General features: G+C 46.6%; 2 protein-coding genes across 2 annotated transcripts in view; one reads left to right on the top strand and one right to left on the bottom strand.

Moving 5' to 3' along the window:
* The window catches only part of SYN3 (synapsin III), a 452237-nt gene that overhangs the window by 239341 nt on the left and 194673 nt on the right, over positions 1-18223 (bottom strand). The window lies entirely within an intron of this gene.
* Positions 4984-18223, top strand: part of TIMP3 (TIMP metallopeptidase inhibitor 3) — a 58327-nt gene continuing 45087 nt past the window's right edge. Inside the window, exon 1 of the mRNA XM_026499725.4 lies at positions 4984-5470. Within this exon, the coding sequence (XP_026355510.1) occupies positions 5350-5470 (121 nt within the window). The 5' untranslated portion in view covers positions 4984-5349. The remainder of the gene's footprint in view (positions 5471-18223) is intronic.

The following is an 18223-nucleotide window of genomic DNA, read 5'->3' as shown; positions in this document are numbered from 1 at the left end:
GCTGGGGCAAGAGACGCTCTGCGATTTTACTGCCATGAAATTGGCTCCAGATGGAAGTGAGAAAAGGTGTTTACTCCTTGCTGGTGCCAGACACACAGAGAACCAGAAGTGCTTACCATCTCAGGTTCATAATTCCCAGGGCTGGGCAGCAACCCCACTGAGGGTCTGGCCAGGGCTCATGGTGATGGGTGGACCAGGGCTGTCTGTTGCTTGGAAAAGGCTATTTTGAATGTAATGACTTTCAGATGAGGACTGTGGGTTTGGGGGAAGGCATTGTGGCTAGGGTCTAGAGGGGAAAGGGAAGGGAAGTAAAGAGGTGTTTCCCTACGAGGCAACGGAACCAACACATGTCTTGTCATCACCTTCTCCTGGTTTAATTTCCAGAGACCAGCTCTGCCCTGAAAGAGTGGGATCACAGCATTGTCTGCTGTGTTCCCAGATCTCCCCGATCCCCCCACACCCATGATTCACAAGTATGTAGCTTCCTGAGAGCGTGTCTCCCCTTGGGTTGACATGTGGCCAGCTTGGGGGTGGAGGAGCTGGGCAGCTGCGGACCCAGACGGGATGCTAACGGACAGCTTTGTGGCCATTGCAGACGGGAGGGGTTAGTTTCACCCACTCAAACTGGGTGAGTTGTGTGGAACTGCTTCTCCCGCCTTCTCAGTGAGACTGGCGGAGACTGCAGGCTGAGGGAATGGGTGTTCTCTGGCTTATAGCGCCCCCTAGCACCGGCCAGAGGGATAGGGCTCTGTGAGCTCTCCAAGGAGCTACCACCTGCCTATCTGAATAGTGGGAAGGGGTTGGTTGGACCAATCAATTTGACTCATTCAACCAATACCTGCTGACTTCTTAGTTACCAACACAGTCTTCAAGGGGCTTCCTCTATCCAGGAAGGAAAACTGAGGGATAAACAATCACATTATTGTCTGCTAAGTGGTATGAAAGAAAGGATCACAGGGTGCTGGGGGATACACCTGCAGGTGACTGATGAACACTGGGGAGGGGAATGAGAGAAGGCTTTCTGGAGGAGGTGACATTTAAACTGCAACAGTAGTCCAATGAATTTTGAAAATATGACATAGAGACAACAAAAGACATACTTCCTGACCTTTCAGTGCTTATGACCCAAGAAGTAAACAGACAGATAAACAAGTAATTTAAACAGGGCTCTATCAGAAACGAGAGTTTCAGTCTCTCCTAAAACTTCACCATCACAATCTTTGTTTTCAGCCTGAGTCTTAGAGGAGAGAACAGAATAGGAACTCAATAAGTGTTGATTGAGAGATTGATGGATGTGCTTCAGTCCTGGGCACATTCGATTTGTCTCAAACCTGTTTAAATGGCAAGATCTATCTTCCCTTCCTTGTCCTTGAGAGTTTCCCATGGAATCTTATGACTTTTTGAGCCAAGGGGGCTCTTGGAGACCATTAAATTATAGCTTTCATCCAATAACACAGAAATTGAGGTCTGGACAGGTGAGGTGACTTGTCCACAGACACAACTGTTCTTCTGCAGCAACATTTGGAACCAACCTCAGGTCTTTTGCTTCCCCCCGACACCCCAGCCCCCTTTCGTCCCCCAGAAATAAAGTTTCATGCACTTCTTTGCAGTAATGTTTGGAATGTTTTCAAAAAGTATTAAATACTAATTTAGAAAGGGAAAAAATAAACACACAAGAGATAAACCTGAGGAGAACAGAGCGGTATTTGTTCTGATTGGCTCAGAGGTGATTATTATCATGATGGAGAACTTTTTATCTAGGGCAGGTGGCAGGCAGGACTGTCCATGTGTTACACACTGAACAAAGAGACTGAAACTCATCTGCAGATCTGAAATGCAGATTCAGGAGCACGAGTGGCTGGAGTTTCTATCACTAGGGTGCAAGCATTAGGTCATGTGCTGCAGCTGGGGAAACTGAGGTCCACGAGTGCGTGGGAGAGAGCCAGATAAGGAATCAGCAGCTGCAAAGCAATCCTGGCTCAGCCACTAGCTGACTGTGAATGGCAATTTTCTCACCTGTCTGAACCTTATCTTTCCCACCTATAAAATTAGGATGGGTAGTCTCTGAGGTCCTTTTAAAGGACCTCTAAATGTCTATGAGAGACTTCTCATAAATTCCAGCATCCTGTGACTTGATATGAAGGGGACATGAACTCACCTTCCCTAGAAAAGTTACAGGAAAGGGGACACCAGGTCAGCCTGGGTTGGTTTGAGGGTAGCCCAGAGAGATTTTAAAACCCTGCAGTTCTTCTGAGGTTTACAAATCTATCCTTGTTCCTAGCTGTCAAGAGAAAGTGGGAGAGCTGGTATAGTCCTTCTTACCATTGGCCGCAGGTCCACTCCATCTAGCTTATAAAATCGTCTTGAAAAAGTAAGTCTTATATATTTTAGGTCTAAGGACACCATGACATCCAGATTGAGGCCTGGGAGGTCTGCTTGCTGTAGAGGCTGACCCTGGCAGTTGGGCTCTCCTTCACAAGGATTTGTGGAACTTGTTCCTTCTCTTCCTCAGGGAGAGGACCAAGCTGAATTCTCATGGGTGGGCAGAGGGGAGTCCCCTTGGGTTAGATATTAGGGAGAACTTCCCAAATGAAAGGGAAGCTAAACTCCAAAGGTACCTTGTGGACCAGCTTAGGATGGGGAGGGAGAGGAAATAAACCAAAAGGCAATTTCATTACCTTTCAGCTGGAAAAACAATCAGATTACTCTTGGTGCTTTTACGTAATTAAATAGTTGCCATAATCAAATGCTTCAGATGCTTTCTATAAGGAACCTGCTGCTTGAAGTTCAGCAAAAGTTGCCTGTCTGATACTCCTGTTGTAGGCAAGCCTTCCTTTGGAGAAAATATTGGCATTTTGGACAAAATCATAAAGTGAAAAGAAAAAAAAAAGAGAGAAGAGAGGGCCTTTATCACATAAGATGCTTAACCAAAGTGGACTTGGTCTGGAAAGGCTTATAAAACCTGCCACATGACTGGCACCATGCAAGGATAAGCAAAACTCTCAAATCCCACCAAGTATGCCCTCATTCAACCTGGATCCTTAGAGTGGCCTCTGGAGTGTCCATTGTTCCAGACTCTATGGGCTGTTGGCCATACCCACACCCAAGTCTCCTGGGACCCTATTTTGTATTCAGAGGGCTAAAAAAGCAGTGTGGCCAAATATCTCAGGTCTCAAAGTATTTCTAGTATGGTTGGGGAAATGATACAATTATATTCCATGAAACAGTGAGCTAAGTGCTGAAGTAAACATTGAAAGAGGGAAAGATCTATCTGGGGCCAGGCTATAGTTAGAGTTAAGGTGGAAAGGGGCTTAAAAGTTGGGAAGGGGATAGGGCAGAAAAATGTGGAAACTTGATTCCTTCCTTACAGCTACAATTCTTAAGGAGGGGGACGGCAAAGGACTTTAAAAAATGTTCTTGGAAATACCATTTCAATGAAATTTTCTGCTTCTGCCATCCCAGTGTCACTTCTCTGAGGTGTAAATAGAGTTTCTGAGAAAGAAATTGAGCTTGCATTTCTGAGGAGTATGTTGTTCCAAACTTTCTGCATTTCTATAGCCAAAACATTCAAGCCTCTTTCTAAACAGAATGAGTTAGGAGAGAAAGGGAAAGAGACACAAGAATAGAAAGACAGAAGACTCCAGCTGCAAAAGGGCATCTGCACGGTGACAGCTAATTACTGCTGAAGTCCAGGGAAATAAAATCTTTCTTCCTGTGCAAATGAGTGAATGGAGTTTCTGGCTGCTTTCCAAATCATGCCACCTTTCTGTGCCAGTTTCCTCATCTGGAAAGTGTGAATAGTACTTTGTGTTTTTCCTATCGAAAAATTTTTTTGTGAGATATAATGAGGTGTGGCATGGAAACTATAAGGCAGAATCAAGATGTTACTTAATAATAAGGAGAGTCATAGTATTAGTTATTAGCAATTATCCATTACAGCTAGTAGTCTAAGATCTGGGTAGTTCTCCAGAATCCGGTGTAAGTTGCCCCAGTTTTGGATCAATTCACCCCCAAATTCCTTGCTGAAGGATGAAGACTTGTCTGGCCTTGGTGGGGTTACCATTTCCTCTTGCCCTTTCTACTCATTGTTTTTCAAATAAGCTCTGGGCCTTTGCACTTGCATTCTTCCTGACTGGTGTTCTCTCCTCCCAGATTTCCACATGATTTCCTCCTGCTCCTCCTTGCTCACCTTTCAGCTAGAATGTCACCTCTTTAGAGAGACCTTCTCTCACTATCCCATAGAAAGCAGTGACAGCCCCCTCCCCCCCCCCCCCCCAGTGATTTCTAACCCATCACTAAGTTTTGTTTCTTCATGGTACTATCACCACAGAGAATTACCCGATGTATTGGTGAATTCGCTGATGCATTGCCTTCAACTTTCATGGAAGCAAGGGCTTTGTTTTGCTCAATCCAACATCTGAAACAGTGTTTGTTGAATGACTTCACAGTTTACTCTGGGTGAGCCCGCGGAAACAACAGTCCATTATAGTCAGCTCCCAAGAGCAGATGGCGTCCTCACATCCAGGACAGTCGGGGGTGGGTGTGTAGGTTGTCAGTTGGTCCTTTCCCCTCTGACTCCGCTCTTTCCAGAGAAGGTAGAGAGTTATTAGCCTTTTTCCCTAACCTTTCCACCAGGCGCAGTCAGGGTCTCCAGGACCAGGGCGGCCTGTGACCCGAGGACGGACTGGTGTTGTGGTGGGTGGCAGTTGATTCTGGTTCGGGTCTGAAGAGCTCAGAGAGAAGGGTCGGTGTGTGGTCAGGGTACTGGCGAGGTGGGGCACGCGGGCGCCGCTCCGGGGACCACTCGGCAAGCGTAGGTCCGAGGCGCGTTCCGGTTCACGCACTCCGGTGCCCACAGCCGCATTATTCCCTATAAGGATCTGAACGGTCTGGGCCGGCCCCGCCCCGTCGGCCCGCGCCCCCGGCCCCGCCCCTTTCGGAGGGCCGATGAGGTAATGCGGCTCTGCCATTGGTCGCAGGGGGCGGGCCCCGAGTGCCCGAGAGGGGGTGCCCGGGGGACCCGCACTATATCACTCAGCCGCCCGGCAGCGGCGCAGAGCCGGCAGCAGGCGGGCGCTCAGACGGCTTCTCCTCCTTCTGCTCCTCCTGCTCCGCCCCAGCTCCCGCTCCTTCGCCCGGAGAGACCGCCGGCCCGCAGAGTCTTGCGCCAGCGCCGAGGCATTCTCGCTGCGCCCCATCCCGTCCCGCTGGGCACTCCCAGGGCAGCGCGCCCGAGGCCAAAGTTGCCCCGCACAGCCGGGCAGGCGAGCTCGGGTTGCAGCGGCCCCTCCAGCGGCGCGCACGATAACTTTGGAGAGGCGAGCAGCAGCCTCAGCAGCGGCAGCAGCAATGACTCCCTGGCTCGGGCTAGTCGTGCTCCTGGGCAGCTGGAGCCTGGGGGACTGGGGCGCCGAGGCGTGCACATGCTCGCCCAGCCACCCCCAGGACGCCTTCTGCAACTCTGACATCGGTAAGCGCTCCGGGTGTCCCCGCCAGAGCCCCCGCTGTGCCCGCTCTTGCGCTGCCGCCCGGACTGGGGCGCAGCTCCGGGTGGCATGGCGAGCCCCGCTCCTTTTCTCTGTCTGAGCTTGGGGTGGGGTGGCGAAACTCAGTTTCTTCCGTGGGAGGATCTGGCATAGCTGAGGGGGCAGATGCCCTGCAGAGAAAACCCACAGTGGCTGAGTGAACCCCTTGCAGCCTTTGCTCTCCTTTTAGGCCGTGAGGTCCCTCTTGGTCCTTTTGACATCTGGGAAATTTCCCTTTTCACTATCACGAGAGGAAGGGCTGGGGGAAAAGGGTGGGAGAGGATTCCTAAAACTTGGAATGCCAACTAACCAAAGTACTGGGATGCTCAATAGTTTTAAAAAAGTTGCCAGCCATGTGCACAAAGTTGCAGGAGAATCTTGAAGTTTTCTGAGTTTGCATTTTCTCCTGCACCCATGGAGTTCATTCTTTTTATTGAGACCCAACCCAGCCTCCCACTTCCCAGGCAAGGGCTAGGCGAGCTTCTTGGACTGCCAAGTTTGAGTGGATTTAAGGGGAAAAATGAGAAGAAAGCTGTGGGGTTGACCCTTTCCCGGAGGAACTGCATTTGAGAGTGTTGATAGCAAGCAGGAGGTGGCGTGTGTGAGGGATCACTTATCACATAGCTGTGAGAATTCACAGGAAGGCTATTTTTTTTCTTGAATGTGTGTGGGGAGGGGGAGAATGAGCAGTGGAAAACAGATTTGTCACCAAAAGAACAAAGATGCCAAGGGTCACATCATGGTGACAATTCCAAACTGGACTTAGTGTCTTGATTAGAGACTCAGTAAGAGGTAGAACCAGTTTTTATCCAGGGCCTTGCAAGTATCCTGGGAGAACTTGTTTGGGAGTGTTCGGAACACTTGTGTTTGGATGGCCAGAGGTGGAGAAGCAGCTGGAAAACATCTTTCCTCTCCTTTCCAGCTCATAAAGCACGCAAGTCCAGTGGCCCCTGCTCTCTCTCTCTCTCTCTCTCTCTCTGTGTGTGTGTGTGTGTGTGTGTGTGTGTGTGTACTTGGGCTGAGGTGGGGTGGGGCACAGTCTAGCTGCCCTCTGCCTGTGTCGATTCAGAGGTGAAGAATGGAGCGTGTGTGTTTTAAGTCATAAAGAAGAAGGAAAATTTTCCACTGGGTCCTGGGTGAGGGCCTCCACAAGTGTGCTGCAGGGGAGGAGGGGGAGGAGACAGGAGCCTGGCAGGGGAGGCAGCTGAAGTTGGGAGGGGCACTGCTGGTGGGCTCTGCTGAACCTAAGAGAAGTCAGGGAGGTGGCTGTGGTGACCAGAAGGTCAGTCCAGTTGGCAGGCGTGGGTGTTTATGTGACCTGGGGTCACCCTTGTTAGAGGTTTCCTGGGGCCCGTGCTGTGCACCCGTCCCTTTCCCTGGGGGAATCCGGCTGGCCCCTCGGCTTGTGGATTGCCTGAAGGATTCTTTTGGGCTGCCTGACGCCTAGAAAGTTTTCTTCCTTCTCCTCTCACTGCTTCTACCCCAAATCCACTTGGCCTGTCCCTCCTCACCCCATTGGTGGCATTCCCACCTAAGTAGTGTTGGTCGCTGCTGCAGCTGCTGGTGGGCTCTGGTTTTGCTCAGTGAGGAGGCCAGGAGGCTGACAGGTGGAGTCAGGGCACCCTCTTGGGCTGGACAATGGCTTGGGTGTGTTCGCTCAGATTTTTTTGGTGTGTGGGGAGAGGGAGATCTCATGACTCCCCCTTGCCTTTGGCTTTTGGATTTTCACCCTGGAAGCTCACCAGAGAACAGTGGAAACAGCAGCAAGGAGACCCTGCTTTTAATGGTGGCACTGATTGACTCTTAGGTTTCCTGCCATGGGTCTGGGTTGATGCAGAAAGTTTCTTGTAATTTCTCTGGATTTATTCAACAAATCCCCACCCTCGATAAACTGCCCAGAGAAAAGCTAAGTTACCAGGAAGTACCTGAAGACCAGAACATTGTGGCAGTGAAAATAAAAAGGAAACAAAAAAATTTTCGATACGCTGGCACCAATCCAAAACTGCTCTGCCTGGGTTTGGTGCACTGCACTAGTGGTAGGGATGAGATAATGCTTTTAAAAATGGGAGGTGTGGATGTGGGCTGCTTGCTTGTTGACCTCCGCTGCCTTAGAGTACCCCGCTGGTGTCCAGTAGGTGGCTCCCAGTTTTCCTTGCTGATAGAGCCTTTCTGGTTTCCAGTCTAGGTTGAAGCTCTGCCTGTCCTCTCCCTAAAGGAAATGTGTAGGGGCTCCCCATTCTCCTTGACCCTTATGACCCCACCAATCAACACTGTAGCCCATTAAAGATGCTCAAGCCAGACCACCAGCTTCTCTTCTAGAACCTTCCTGGCTGTTTTCTCTTTGTGGCCGAGTGCCATGTTGCTGGGCAAAGGGCACTGTATGCCTGACTTGGCCCTGTCTAAAGAACCCCCATGGCTTCCCTCTCCTTTCTCCTCATCCACAGGTGTCTCTTTTTGCCTTTCTCCCCCCAAACCCAGGGGATTGGCACTGCTTTCTGGGTGGGGAGGAGTTAAAAGGTGTTTCTATGGCAACTCCAGGCCCTGCACCCTAGTGAAGTGTTTAGGAGAAGAATAAACTACATGCCGGCTTATAAAACATACTGTGGGGGAAAGAAAAGGACTTGGCAGCAGCCAGGATGTCTGTGGCCCCCTCCCCACCAGTCAGTGCCCCTGAAACTCCTGACAAAACCTTGACTCTGGAGGAGGGAAGGGAGGGGGCTGGGAATGAAGGAGGCAGCCTTGGCTGGGTAGATCCTGCTCCAGCAGCTCTGTCCAGCTCAGGAAGGGGTAGGCAGTGCCAAGAGCCTTCTGAAAATTGGGGTGTGTGTGTGTGTGTGTGTGTGTGTGTGTGTGTGGTTTCTGCAGGAGGCAGGCAGCAGAGAGAGAGAATTTTGCTTCAGAATGCCAAGCCCTTCTCTCCAGCCTCCTTTGCATAGAGGAATGGGGCTGTGCCATGGAGTGCTGGGGGCCTGCCTCCTGAGCCTGTTGGGAATTCAAGAGTGGGGCTCAGCTTGGGGGCCCGCTGCCAGCCCTGGAGGACAGTCTCTGGATATCTCCGAATTGTTTTGACAGGGACCAGTGCCAGCAGATTCTTTCGGTATCAGATCTGAGGTTGTGGTTTTAGCAAAGAAGCCATTTTCAAAGAAGCCAGACCCATTCCCACACACACACATACACACACACACACACAATTACACTCCACACTGGGCTTTGTGACCAAAGGAAAATAAAAAGGATCAGACTTCAGAGAGGAGCCAGGCACTTGGGGAGGGGACCCAGGCTGTCTGAATCTTGAGAACCCTGGAAAGAGGAGAGCTGCTCTACATAGAGGGAAGGGACATCTCTCAGACTCTTACTGGGCACAAGCACTTCACAGATCCCATGTCCTTCATCCACCCAGCAACCTTAAGAGTAGGTATCACACCCATTTTTTCAGATGGAAAACATCAAGTCTAGGAAAGGTTGTGCTTCCCCGAGGTCATCCAGCTACCAAATGGTAAGGCGAATTCATTCTTAGTTATGCAATTCTTCAAAACATTTTCAACTTTCATTTACCCTTGATATTCTAAGGCAAATGACCCTTCCTTGGACTGAAAGGTAACAGAGCATTAACATTCAAAGCATTTACTTATTGATTCGGGAAAGTTTTCGTTAAAAATATGAAGAGAGCCAAAATGACCTGAGGTTTTAAGTAAATATCATCTTATGGGAGGGAGAAATAATAATAATAATAATAATAATACTAATAATAATAATTATTATTATTATTAGTTTAGGGTATAAAGAGAAAAATAAAGGAAAATTTTAATGTTCTTTGGCTATTAGAGCTGAAAGAGACCCTCAAAACCACCAAGACAAAGTAAAATAATGACTCAGTTTATCACACTGAAACCCAGGGAGAAGTAAAGCTAATGGAGACAAGACACCTTGGATTTCAAGACTCTTCCCCTTCTAGATGGGGATGAGTTGGGGCTGTCCAGGGCAAGATGCCCAGTCTACATAGAGGGCTGGTGTGGTGGCAGGAAGATCAGAGACTGGGTCCCGGCTGGCTGGAGAAGGTGCCTCTCCCACAGTTCTGTGTCCTTTTCACAATCCCTGGATAGATAAGGCTAGAAGAGTGGCCACAGAAGTGGCTTGGGTGGAGGGACTTTTGTTTGTTTTGCAGGAACAGCAGGAACCATTCAGCTCCACTGCTGAATGGCACATTCCAACAGGTTCATTAATTAAAAACAAAAACAACAACACAATTCTCCATTGCATTTGGCTTTTACCATTCCAGCCAGTATGTACAAGGAGGCCCCTTCTTTTAGCTTTTGTCATCATCAACTCCTGGGTGGCCTTGAGAGGCAGCGTGGGGTGGTGGAAAGGCCGTGGGGTGGGCAGAGCTGGGCTTAAATCTTTCCTCTGGGGCCTGTTGGCGATGTGCACTTAGGCACCTTATTGGATGTCTTTAAGCTTTGGTTTCCTCATTTATAAAAAGGGAATAATAATTTGCAATACCTTGGCCCTTTAAGTTTTCTCCATATTTTAAAAATCACAAGTATTCTATGAATACATTCTACATCCATGTGTGTATGTAACTGTGTGTACATGTGTATCCATCAATCATCTATCTATCTATCTATCTATCTATCTATCTATCTATCTATCTATCTAAAATTAGATAGGGCTATTGTCCTTTTTGACCACTTCCTCTAATTCTAGCTTCTTCTCCAGGTCCTTTCCTCCCTATGCATTTACATACATAGGTACCCAAAGGAAATTTATAGTAGTTTTTCCCTTAGACACATGAATGATACAATACCCTAAATAGTGGAATACCACATGCTTCTGTAACTGAACAATGTGTATTAGGGCTTGTTCTCATATATATTCACTTCATTCTACGTATAGTATTCCATGGGATTATAATTTTAAAAAGCTAACAGGTATAAAGTGGTTATTCTGTGCCAGGCACCATTCTAAATAGTTAACGTGCATTAACTCATTTAATTCTCTCAATAGTCCTATGAGGCAAGCATGCTACTGTCATTCTCACTTTACAGATGAGGAAACTGAGGCTTAAAAGAATTAGATAACTTGAGTTCAAGATTACAGCAGAGCCTGTATTTAAACCCCACTGGGCTGGTTCTAAAATATAATCAACTGATATGCTAGATGTTAATTGCCTTATACTATATAATATTATATATTACTCTATACTATTATAGTACTATAATATGTATCCCTGTAAGTATAGAATGTGTTTATTTAGCCATTTCCCTATTGATAGGCGTCTAGGTTTCTAATAGCTTTTCCTGTTTACGAAGAGCACGACAATAAATAGTTGTCTGTTTCTCTTTTTAACGTGTGCAAATATTTCTTAATAGCAAATATACAGCTGGAATTCCTGGACATAAGTAGGTATATTTTTCATTTTAACAGCACCTGCCAGTTTGCCCTCCAGAGTGGCTCTGTTCACATAGTTCTTTTCAGATGCAACATGAAGGAAACGGAGGGACTATTACAGCCCAGTGCCGGAGGGACGTCCATGCCTCTCTCAAATGGGAAAACAGTTTATACTTTTTATTGATTTTCTGAGGTTTTTTCTTGTTGCTCACCCTTTTTGTACCTCTGAAAGCAAACTTAGGGCCACTTAGATTAAGTTGATGGGAGTATTTTTATAGGGAGAGAGAGGCTTAAAGTGCCTGGAAAGCCATGGCTCTTGACTTGATGCAGTCTGGGAGTCATTCAGCTGAAGATGGATTTATTTTTTTGCTTTCATAATAAGCAAGGGGACTTTCATTACCTTAAGTTACTTGACTCTGGGGTTTGCCATGAGCTCATGTTTAGGCACAAGTGGCTGTATATTGAAGACATCTGCGCAGGGTTTTATTTGCTGACTCAAAGATGTCCCCTCATTGACTGGCCCTACCCAGACTGATGATGACAGTGAGGGGACTCATCCTTTTGTTTCCCTACTGCCCTTGCTGTTGCATTTGGATGGTGCTTGGATGGGAATGGTGGGAGGCCATGGGGAATGGAGATGGAATGTGGAGAGGAAAGTGTGGTGGGTTCTAGCCAAGAAAGATGCTGGGGTCATTATGGGAGCTAAAAGGGCTGGTTTAAGAGAGAATTTCACTGTCTGGATTAAAACCCTTCATTGAACTCTTGGGATGAAGTGTCATAAAATGGCTCTAATGAGCACCAGTCTGACCGCTGCCTCCTCCTTCATCATCCTCTCATCACTATCCCTTCCAGCTCCTGCTGTTCAGATACTCTGGGTCTTGGCCCATGCTGTCCCCTAGGTTTTGAACACCCTCATCAACTTCCCATTCTTCAGGTCTCATTTCCCTGCCCACCTCCCTGGCATTGGTGTAGAATAGTCACACCTTGCCCAAAGTTCGAACGTTGCAAAAACAAAACACTATCTTTACTAAAAACCCAATTCTCCAAAGCTGCATGGGAAATTCCCAGAGGGGGTCATTTTTGGGTGGGGAGAGACCTAAGAGCTGTATTCCACCCAGAGGGACGCATCTAACCCCTCTGAGAGGGGAAGCACCTGTTCTGCTGTCTGCATTACTTGGTCAGTCCAGTCCCATCTTAGGGCCATAATACACCATTCATATTCCCAGAGAAAAAAGCTTGGAGATTTCTAAATGCCACTCCAGCAGGGGGTCACCAAAAATGATAACTACCTTTCCCTGAGGTGTATTTATTGTGCTCCAGGCACTGTACCAAAATCTTTGCTTGCCTATCTCTCACCCTGTGAGGTAGACATGACCCATCCTAGCTGCCTGGTGAGTGATCTGAGGCTAGAGGGGTGAAATTGCTTGTCCAAGACCCACCTCTAAGAAACAGAATCTACACTTGCTTTGTCTATCCAAAAGTTGCATTCCAAATCAGAACAGACCAAGGGCTAGGACTCTTTAGCCACGGAAGATGCTACCCATTTTGCAACTTCCTCCACATTGGTTTTTTGACTCCCTACTGCCAGGGTTCCCCTCAGTATGCTTCTCTTTGATTTTCTTCCATAGCCCGCCTCTCCAGCTCCGGCCTCCCCTGTCGACCCCAATTTTATTGCCGTGTGGTTCCAACGAAACCAAGCCTTGAACCCTATTTCTAATCCTTATCGTGGTGCTCCTTCCCCTGAACCAGCTTTTCAATGCTGAGGACTATTTTTTTTTTATCAGTTTTCTCTCAATGTTGGGAAAAACCACCCGCCACATTTTGTGTGTCAATGATTTTTCCATGAAAACCAGTTAAAATATATTAATAATGGCTGATAATAGCCATTTTTTTTCTGACATGATCAGCTAATACACAAACTAATTGCAGTCAAAAGCAATGAAACTTGGTGTCTTCTTAAGCCTGAGAAGCTTTCTCATGGGTTATTGGATGGTTTATTGTACGATCTGGGTTGGCTTACTGAAGTGCTAAAGATAGTGAGCTATATACTAGACCCAGGGTAGATCACTGTTCTTCACTCCTCCGAGAGCTGTTCTTTAGTTTTACACCAGTTTACCATCCCTTCTCCATGTGTGCAGGCCCACACATTTACAACTCTTACCATCTTTCTGTTTACCCACAGTGCTAAGAACGGGCTGGTAGAGCTAGCAGGTAACCAATATGTCCTGGTTAAGTTGCATACCCTTCCAGAGGAGGTGCCATGGGTTCGGGTGTTTGTTTTCCTGTGTTAATCTCTGACAGGCTGGAGTAGACACGTATGCATTGATTCTAGCTAAAGGGACTCACTAAATAGAGTTTGACAGGAAGTCACAAGGTGTCCATCCCAGTCGCAGTGGAACTAAGAGAAGTTTTCGCTCAGTTGCTAAAAAATTAGTGTCTAGAGAAGGGGAGGGGGCCTAGAGAAAATGTTCTGATTCATTTATAGGCATTTGTGAGCCTGGGATGGTTTGGCTGCCACAGAAGGAATGGCCCATGCTGCCCAACACCCAGTTCTGATTTGTGTTCATGTAAACCGTATCACCTAACAGTGGCATTCATGGCACAGAGAGGAGAGATGCTAAGTATCCCCAGGCCTACGGCCACCTGGCTGTTTGTGGGGGTGGGGAAGGGTAGGAAAGCTGTGAGATTTGGCTTCAGAGAGCCCAAGGTAAAGTTCAGCTAGTGGAAAAACAGAGCCCCAGAATAACAGGGGGTGGATGGAGGGAGGAAGTGGAAGTCCTGAGCAGATCAGAGCCATTCTAGAACCAGAGACCTTAAATATCGCATGGCAATTATCCCCTCACCTCTTCTCATCTTTGATCCCTCTCAGAATGAGGGCACCAGGCATCTGAGAGCCAAGTTGCCTGTAGAGAAGGACCGTTGCATTGAGAAATTCAGGGCTCCTGCAATCCCCCAGATCAAGGCATGGGAAGGTGAACCTTGCAACCTGGTCAGAGCTTGTGAGGACAGTGTTAAAAGAGCACCAGTGTTTGGCTGACGTGCTTGTGATTCATGAGTTAGGAGGGATTTCTTTTTGACCTGGACTTGATCATCATGAATAGACTCATAGCCTTTGAGATTTGGAAACATAGTAGCTCTTATGAGCTCTGCTGTTCATGAGCTTGGGTAAGTTCTCTGGCCTCAATTTGCTCATCTGCAAAATGAGGGGGAATGATAGTACCACACTGAGTTGGTGAGTAAGTGAAATAACTGAAGGAAAATGTTTAGCACAGAGTCTACCACATACTAAAAGCTTAAGAAATAATAGCTTTCAGTTGTGGTGTTATATTATATGGCAGAATGTGTATTCTCACTTTATTTTTGGTTAGGAAAATGGGGCTCTGAGAGATGCGATGTCTTCCAGGGCCACATACAGAAGGCTGAGTTTCAAAATTATGGTTGTTTGACCCCTCTCCCTCAGTCTAATGCTTTCCCACTAACCACACTGCCTCCCACAAAACTGTGAAACCAATAACCAAGTTCCCCAATTTAGAGTCTTAAGTCCACTTGATCTTATTCGATGATCACAACATCCCACGGAGGAAAGCAGGATGGGGAGAGTCATTGTTCCCATTAAACAGATGTGGATAGTAAAAAGTATGATTCCAGAGCTCGGTCCCACAGCCCACATGTGGAATTGGGAAGCCAAGTCCTATACTTCTAGACTCTGACAGGCACAGGTAGAAGATGCTGGGGTAGCTATTGGGAGGGCCTGGGGAAAGGATCAGTGACACTGAACTTGGATGTCAAGTCCATATCCCCTGTCCCTATCTACCGCCATCTATCCGGGGTTGTGAGATGTGCAGCGTACTGGACTGAGCACCAGGCTGGAGTTAGGACACCTGAGTTCTAGATCTTAGTCACCACCTGACTTTGGAAATACCTTGCTGATGTCAACTTCTCCGGATTTCGGGCTTTTATCTGTAAAATAGCAGGACTGGCTCTATGTGGTGTGTATGCACCTTTTTCACATATACTTCTGGTAACAGCATTTTCTTGAACGCTTACTGTGTGTCAAGTTCTCTTCAAAGGTGCTCTCTAGTCTAGCAGAATAATTGAGCACCTAAATCTATCAACGACACCTTTTAGGAGGTAACTTCTTTAGAAATATGGTCTATTAAGATAAGAGCCAGGATCTCTGTGGTTGTAAAAGCGGATGAGGGCTTCAACTGAACAAAACCGCTAATGAGCTGACATACTTTATCGGATGACATATTTGACCACCAAACTTCCTGTTGGAGAAGAGCTGATTTGCCAAAAAGATAGCAACCCTGCAGACCTAGTTGATGGCTAGAATTTAAAGTCAAGGTCACTTTGGTGTCTGTCATTGATGGCTAGAGAGCTTGGTAAAAATTCTTCTGATCCCCATTAATACCACCACTGAAGCTGATGGGTAAGAGGTGTGATTTAGACTCATTATTCATCAAAACAAGGTCTTCCTGATCCACTGTCTATCTGAGCAGTCCCTTGCTCCAGGAAATGTGGCTAATGGCTTGGCTCAAACCTATGAGAAGACCTCTCTTGTGAAAGCCTGGCTCAGAAGAAAACCTGTGATTAAATGTGTGTGATCTGATGGAACCTGGCTCACATGAATGAAGAGGGAGTTTAGAAGACCCAGAGCAAACATGTGCCCTATTGGGCAATCACAGTCCACTCCCCTCCCCAACAATAGGACAGAAACCCCCAAGTTCCCGTGACTGTAGCTTCTTGAAACAAATGTTTACCAGAAGGACGGCAAGATGCAAGAGAATCCCAACATTCATATTGTGCTCAGGGTACATTTCTGAGCAAATGAATACAATGCAAAGAGGCTGCACTTGAAACAGGCAAGTGTAGGTGTGAGTTCCAGTTTGTTCTTTGATTGATTCTCTCTTGGCCTGAGTTTTCTTACCTCTCACTTTGGTCAGATCACAAACCCTAATGCCTAAAGAGGTCATCACAGAAGCTGGATGCTTGCCTATGAAACATATGGAAACATTACTCGTTTCCACCAAAGAAATATATATGTGGTTACCTAATCTTTTGTTTTCCCACTGTGGAGGGATAAATGTGTACTAAAAATATTTCTTTATTCTAAGACAAACAACAAAACAAGGGGCACATGTGATATTAAGTAGCAGCTCATCTTTGACCTTGGAGTGGGGAGGCAACAGAACATGGTAGCAACTGTGTGAGCTGAAGCACCCATGTGCCTTCTCTAGGAAACAGCAAGGACTCAGCTCCAGGCTCTCAGAATGGAGCCTAGTAGTATTACCAGATTTCCAGTCTCTTAGGAGAAGCTAGGTATCCAAAATTTTAATATGAAATCTTCTGATTTTTAAATGCTGGCACAATTAAAGAGAAACACACATGTGTGTGCGGGCCAGACAAAACATGTTCTTGGGCCAGATTCAGCCCTGTGACTTACCAGTTTTGTGACCCTGAGCCTAGATGGTCTGAATTTCCCCAAGCTGTAGGATCTCTAGGTGAGTAAGATCAACTGCTTTTTCAGGCAAAATGAGGTACCTTGTTCTTTGTTTTACCAGAGAATACTGCTTATATGTTTGTTATCACACTCTCCATAGTTCCTGAGGAGGTTCAGAGCAAGGTTCTGGAGTTAGGCTGCCTGCCTTGTTCAAACCTTGGCTCCATCAACAGCTAGCTATATATTCTGGGCAAGTCAATCTTTCTCAGCCTCATTTTTCTTATCTGAAAAAGAGACTACACCATAACAGTCCTCTTAATCTCACAGAGGTGTGGGAGAATACATTGAGATAATAATGGAAGTCCCAGGCTTGGCCCACTGCCTGGCATGTAGTGAGGGTTTGATTAATGTCAGCCATCATATTATTACTACTTGGTGCCTCTCCCTAGATGGTGAGCCAGCTGGAGTATGGAGTCACATCTTACCAGCTCATTGCCTAATGCATAGTAGGCATGAGATAAAAGTATCTTGAATGAAGGAGGACCCTTGAGAAAGATACCATTGCAGCCTTCCCAGGCAATACTGCACTTAGCTCTGTGTGTGTGTGTGTGTGTGTCTCTCTCTCTCTCTCTCTCTCTCTCACACACACACACACACACACACACAGAGGGAGAGAGAGAGGGAGAGAGAGACAAAAGAAATCAGTTTTCACATGTTCAGCACTGACTAGCTCCATAAGAAAAAGCTGTCTTAAGCTGCTAGGATAGCATGCTACATGGTGGCAATTATCTTGGAAAATGAAACCAAAGCCGTTGGCCATCCTTTTCCAACAGAGAAGACAAGAACTGGCTGGGGCAACCAGAGTGCAGATGTCAAAGCACAGGTGCTCACGAGTGTGCTAACATCATGGGATGCTTTGGCGGCTTGACTGATTTTTATTTCAGGGCCCCTTTAAGCCAGAGTAGATTCCCGGAGGCTCTTAAAATTTAATGCCCCACCTGAATAGTCAACATCTGTGTTTTATTTTGTTTAAAAAAGTTAACCCCAAATAGTTCAAATTCCTTCTCTATGCCTTGGAGAAGAGTTTCTTATCGGGAGACTCACAAGCAGGGAGACAGAAAGGCCAAGGTTAGACCAGTACAGACCAGGAGAAATAATATAGAGAGCCGCAAACACAGGCCATGCATGTAATTTTAAATTTGCTCACAGCTGCATTAGAAAAAGGAAAAAAAATTGGTGAAATGAATTTTAATACTATCTTAACTCAGGATTATCCAAAATATCATTTCAACATGTAGTCAATTCCAAAATGATTAGTAAAGTTTTAAAATCTTTACATTTTTGAAATTCAGTATGTATTTTACACTCATAGCACATCTAAGTTTGTACGAGGTGCATTTCAAATGCTTAACAGCCACCTGTGGTTAACAGCCACCACATGAATAGGATGGTGCGGATCAAGAGAATGTGTGCAAATGCAAAGCATCTTTTTTTCTCCTTTCAGTTGTTTAATGAGCTGTGCACAGAAATCTAGGGAAACTGGAGGTGCACTGGGCCAATCAAGGCTCCGAGATTCCTGACTCAGCTTTGTGGCAAGTGACTTTCAGGCCATGTGGGTCCCAGTGCAGGAAACCCCTGTGCTCTGATACTATATGTGCCATGTGACCTAGTGCTCTCACTTGACAGATGAGGAAACTGAGATCCAGAGAGGTGGAGTAGTTTGGCCTAAGAGACAGAGATGGAAAGAGAATAAAAATAATATTTGATAACATCTAACATTTATGGAGTTATTTTTATGTTACGTGACCTTTCCATGCATTATCTCCTTAAACTCTCATAACCCCCTGATGAGAAGGCTCTCTGATCT

The sequence above is a fragment of the Ursus arctos genome, unplaced genomic scaffold, assembly GCF_023065955.2.
Source record: "Ursus arctos isolate Adak ecotype North America unplaced genomic scaffold, UrsArc2.0 scaffold_21, whole genome shotgun sequence".
Classification (NCBI taxonomy): domain Eukaryota; kingdom Metazoa; phylum Chordata; class Mammalia; order Carnivora; family Ursidae; genus Ursus; species Ursus arctos.
Note: the sequence above shows the minus strand (reverse complement) of the source record. Positions and strands in the feature narration are given on the sequence as shown.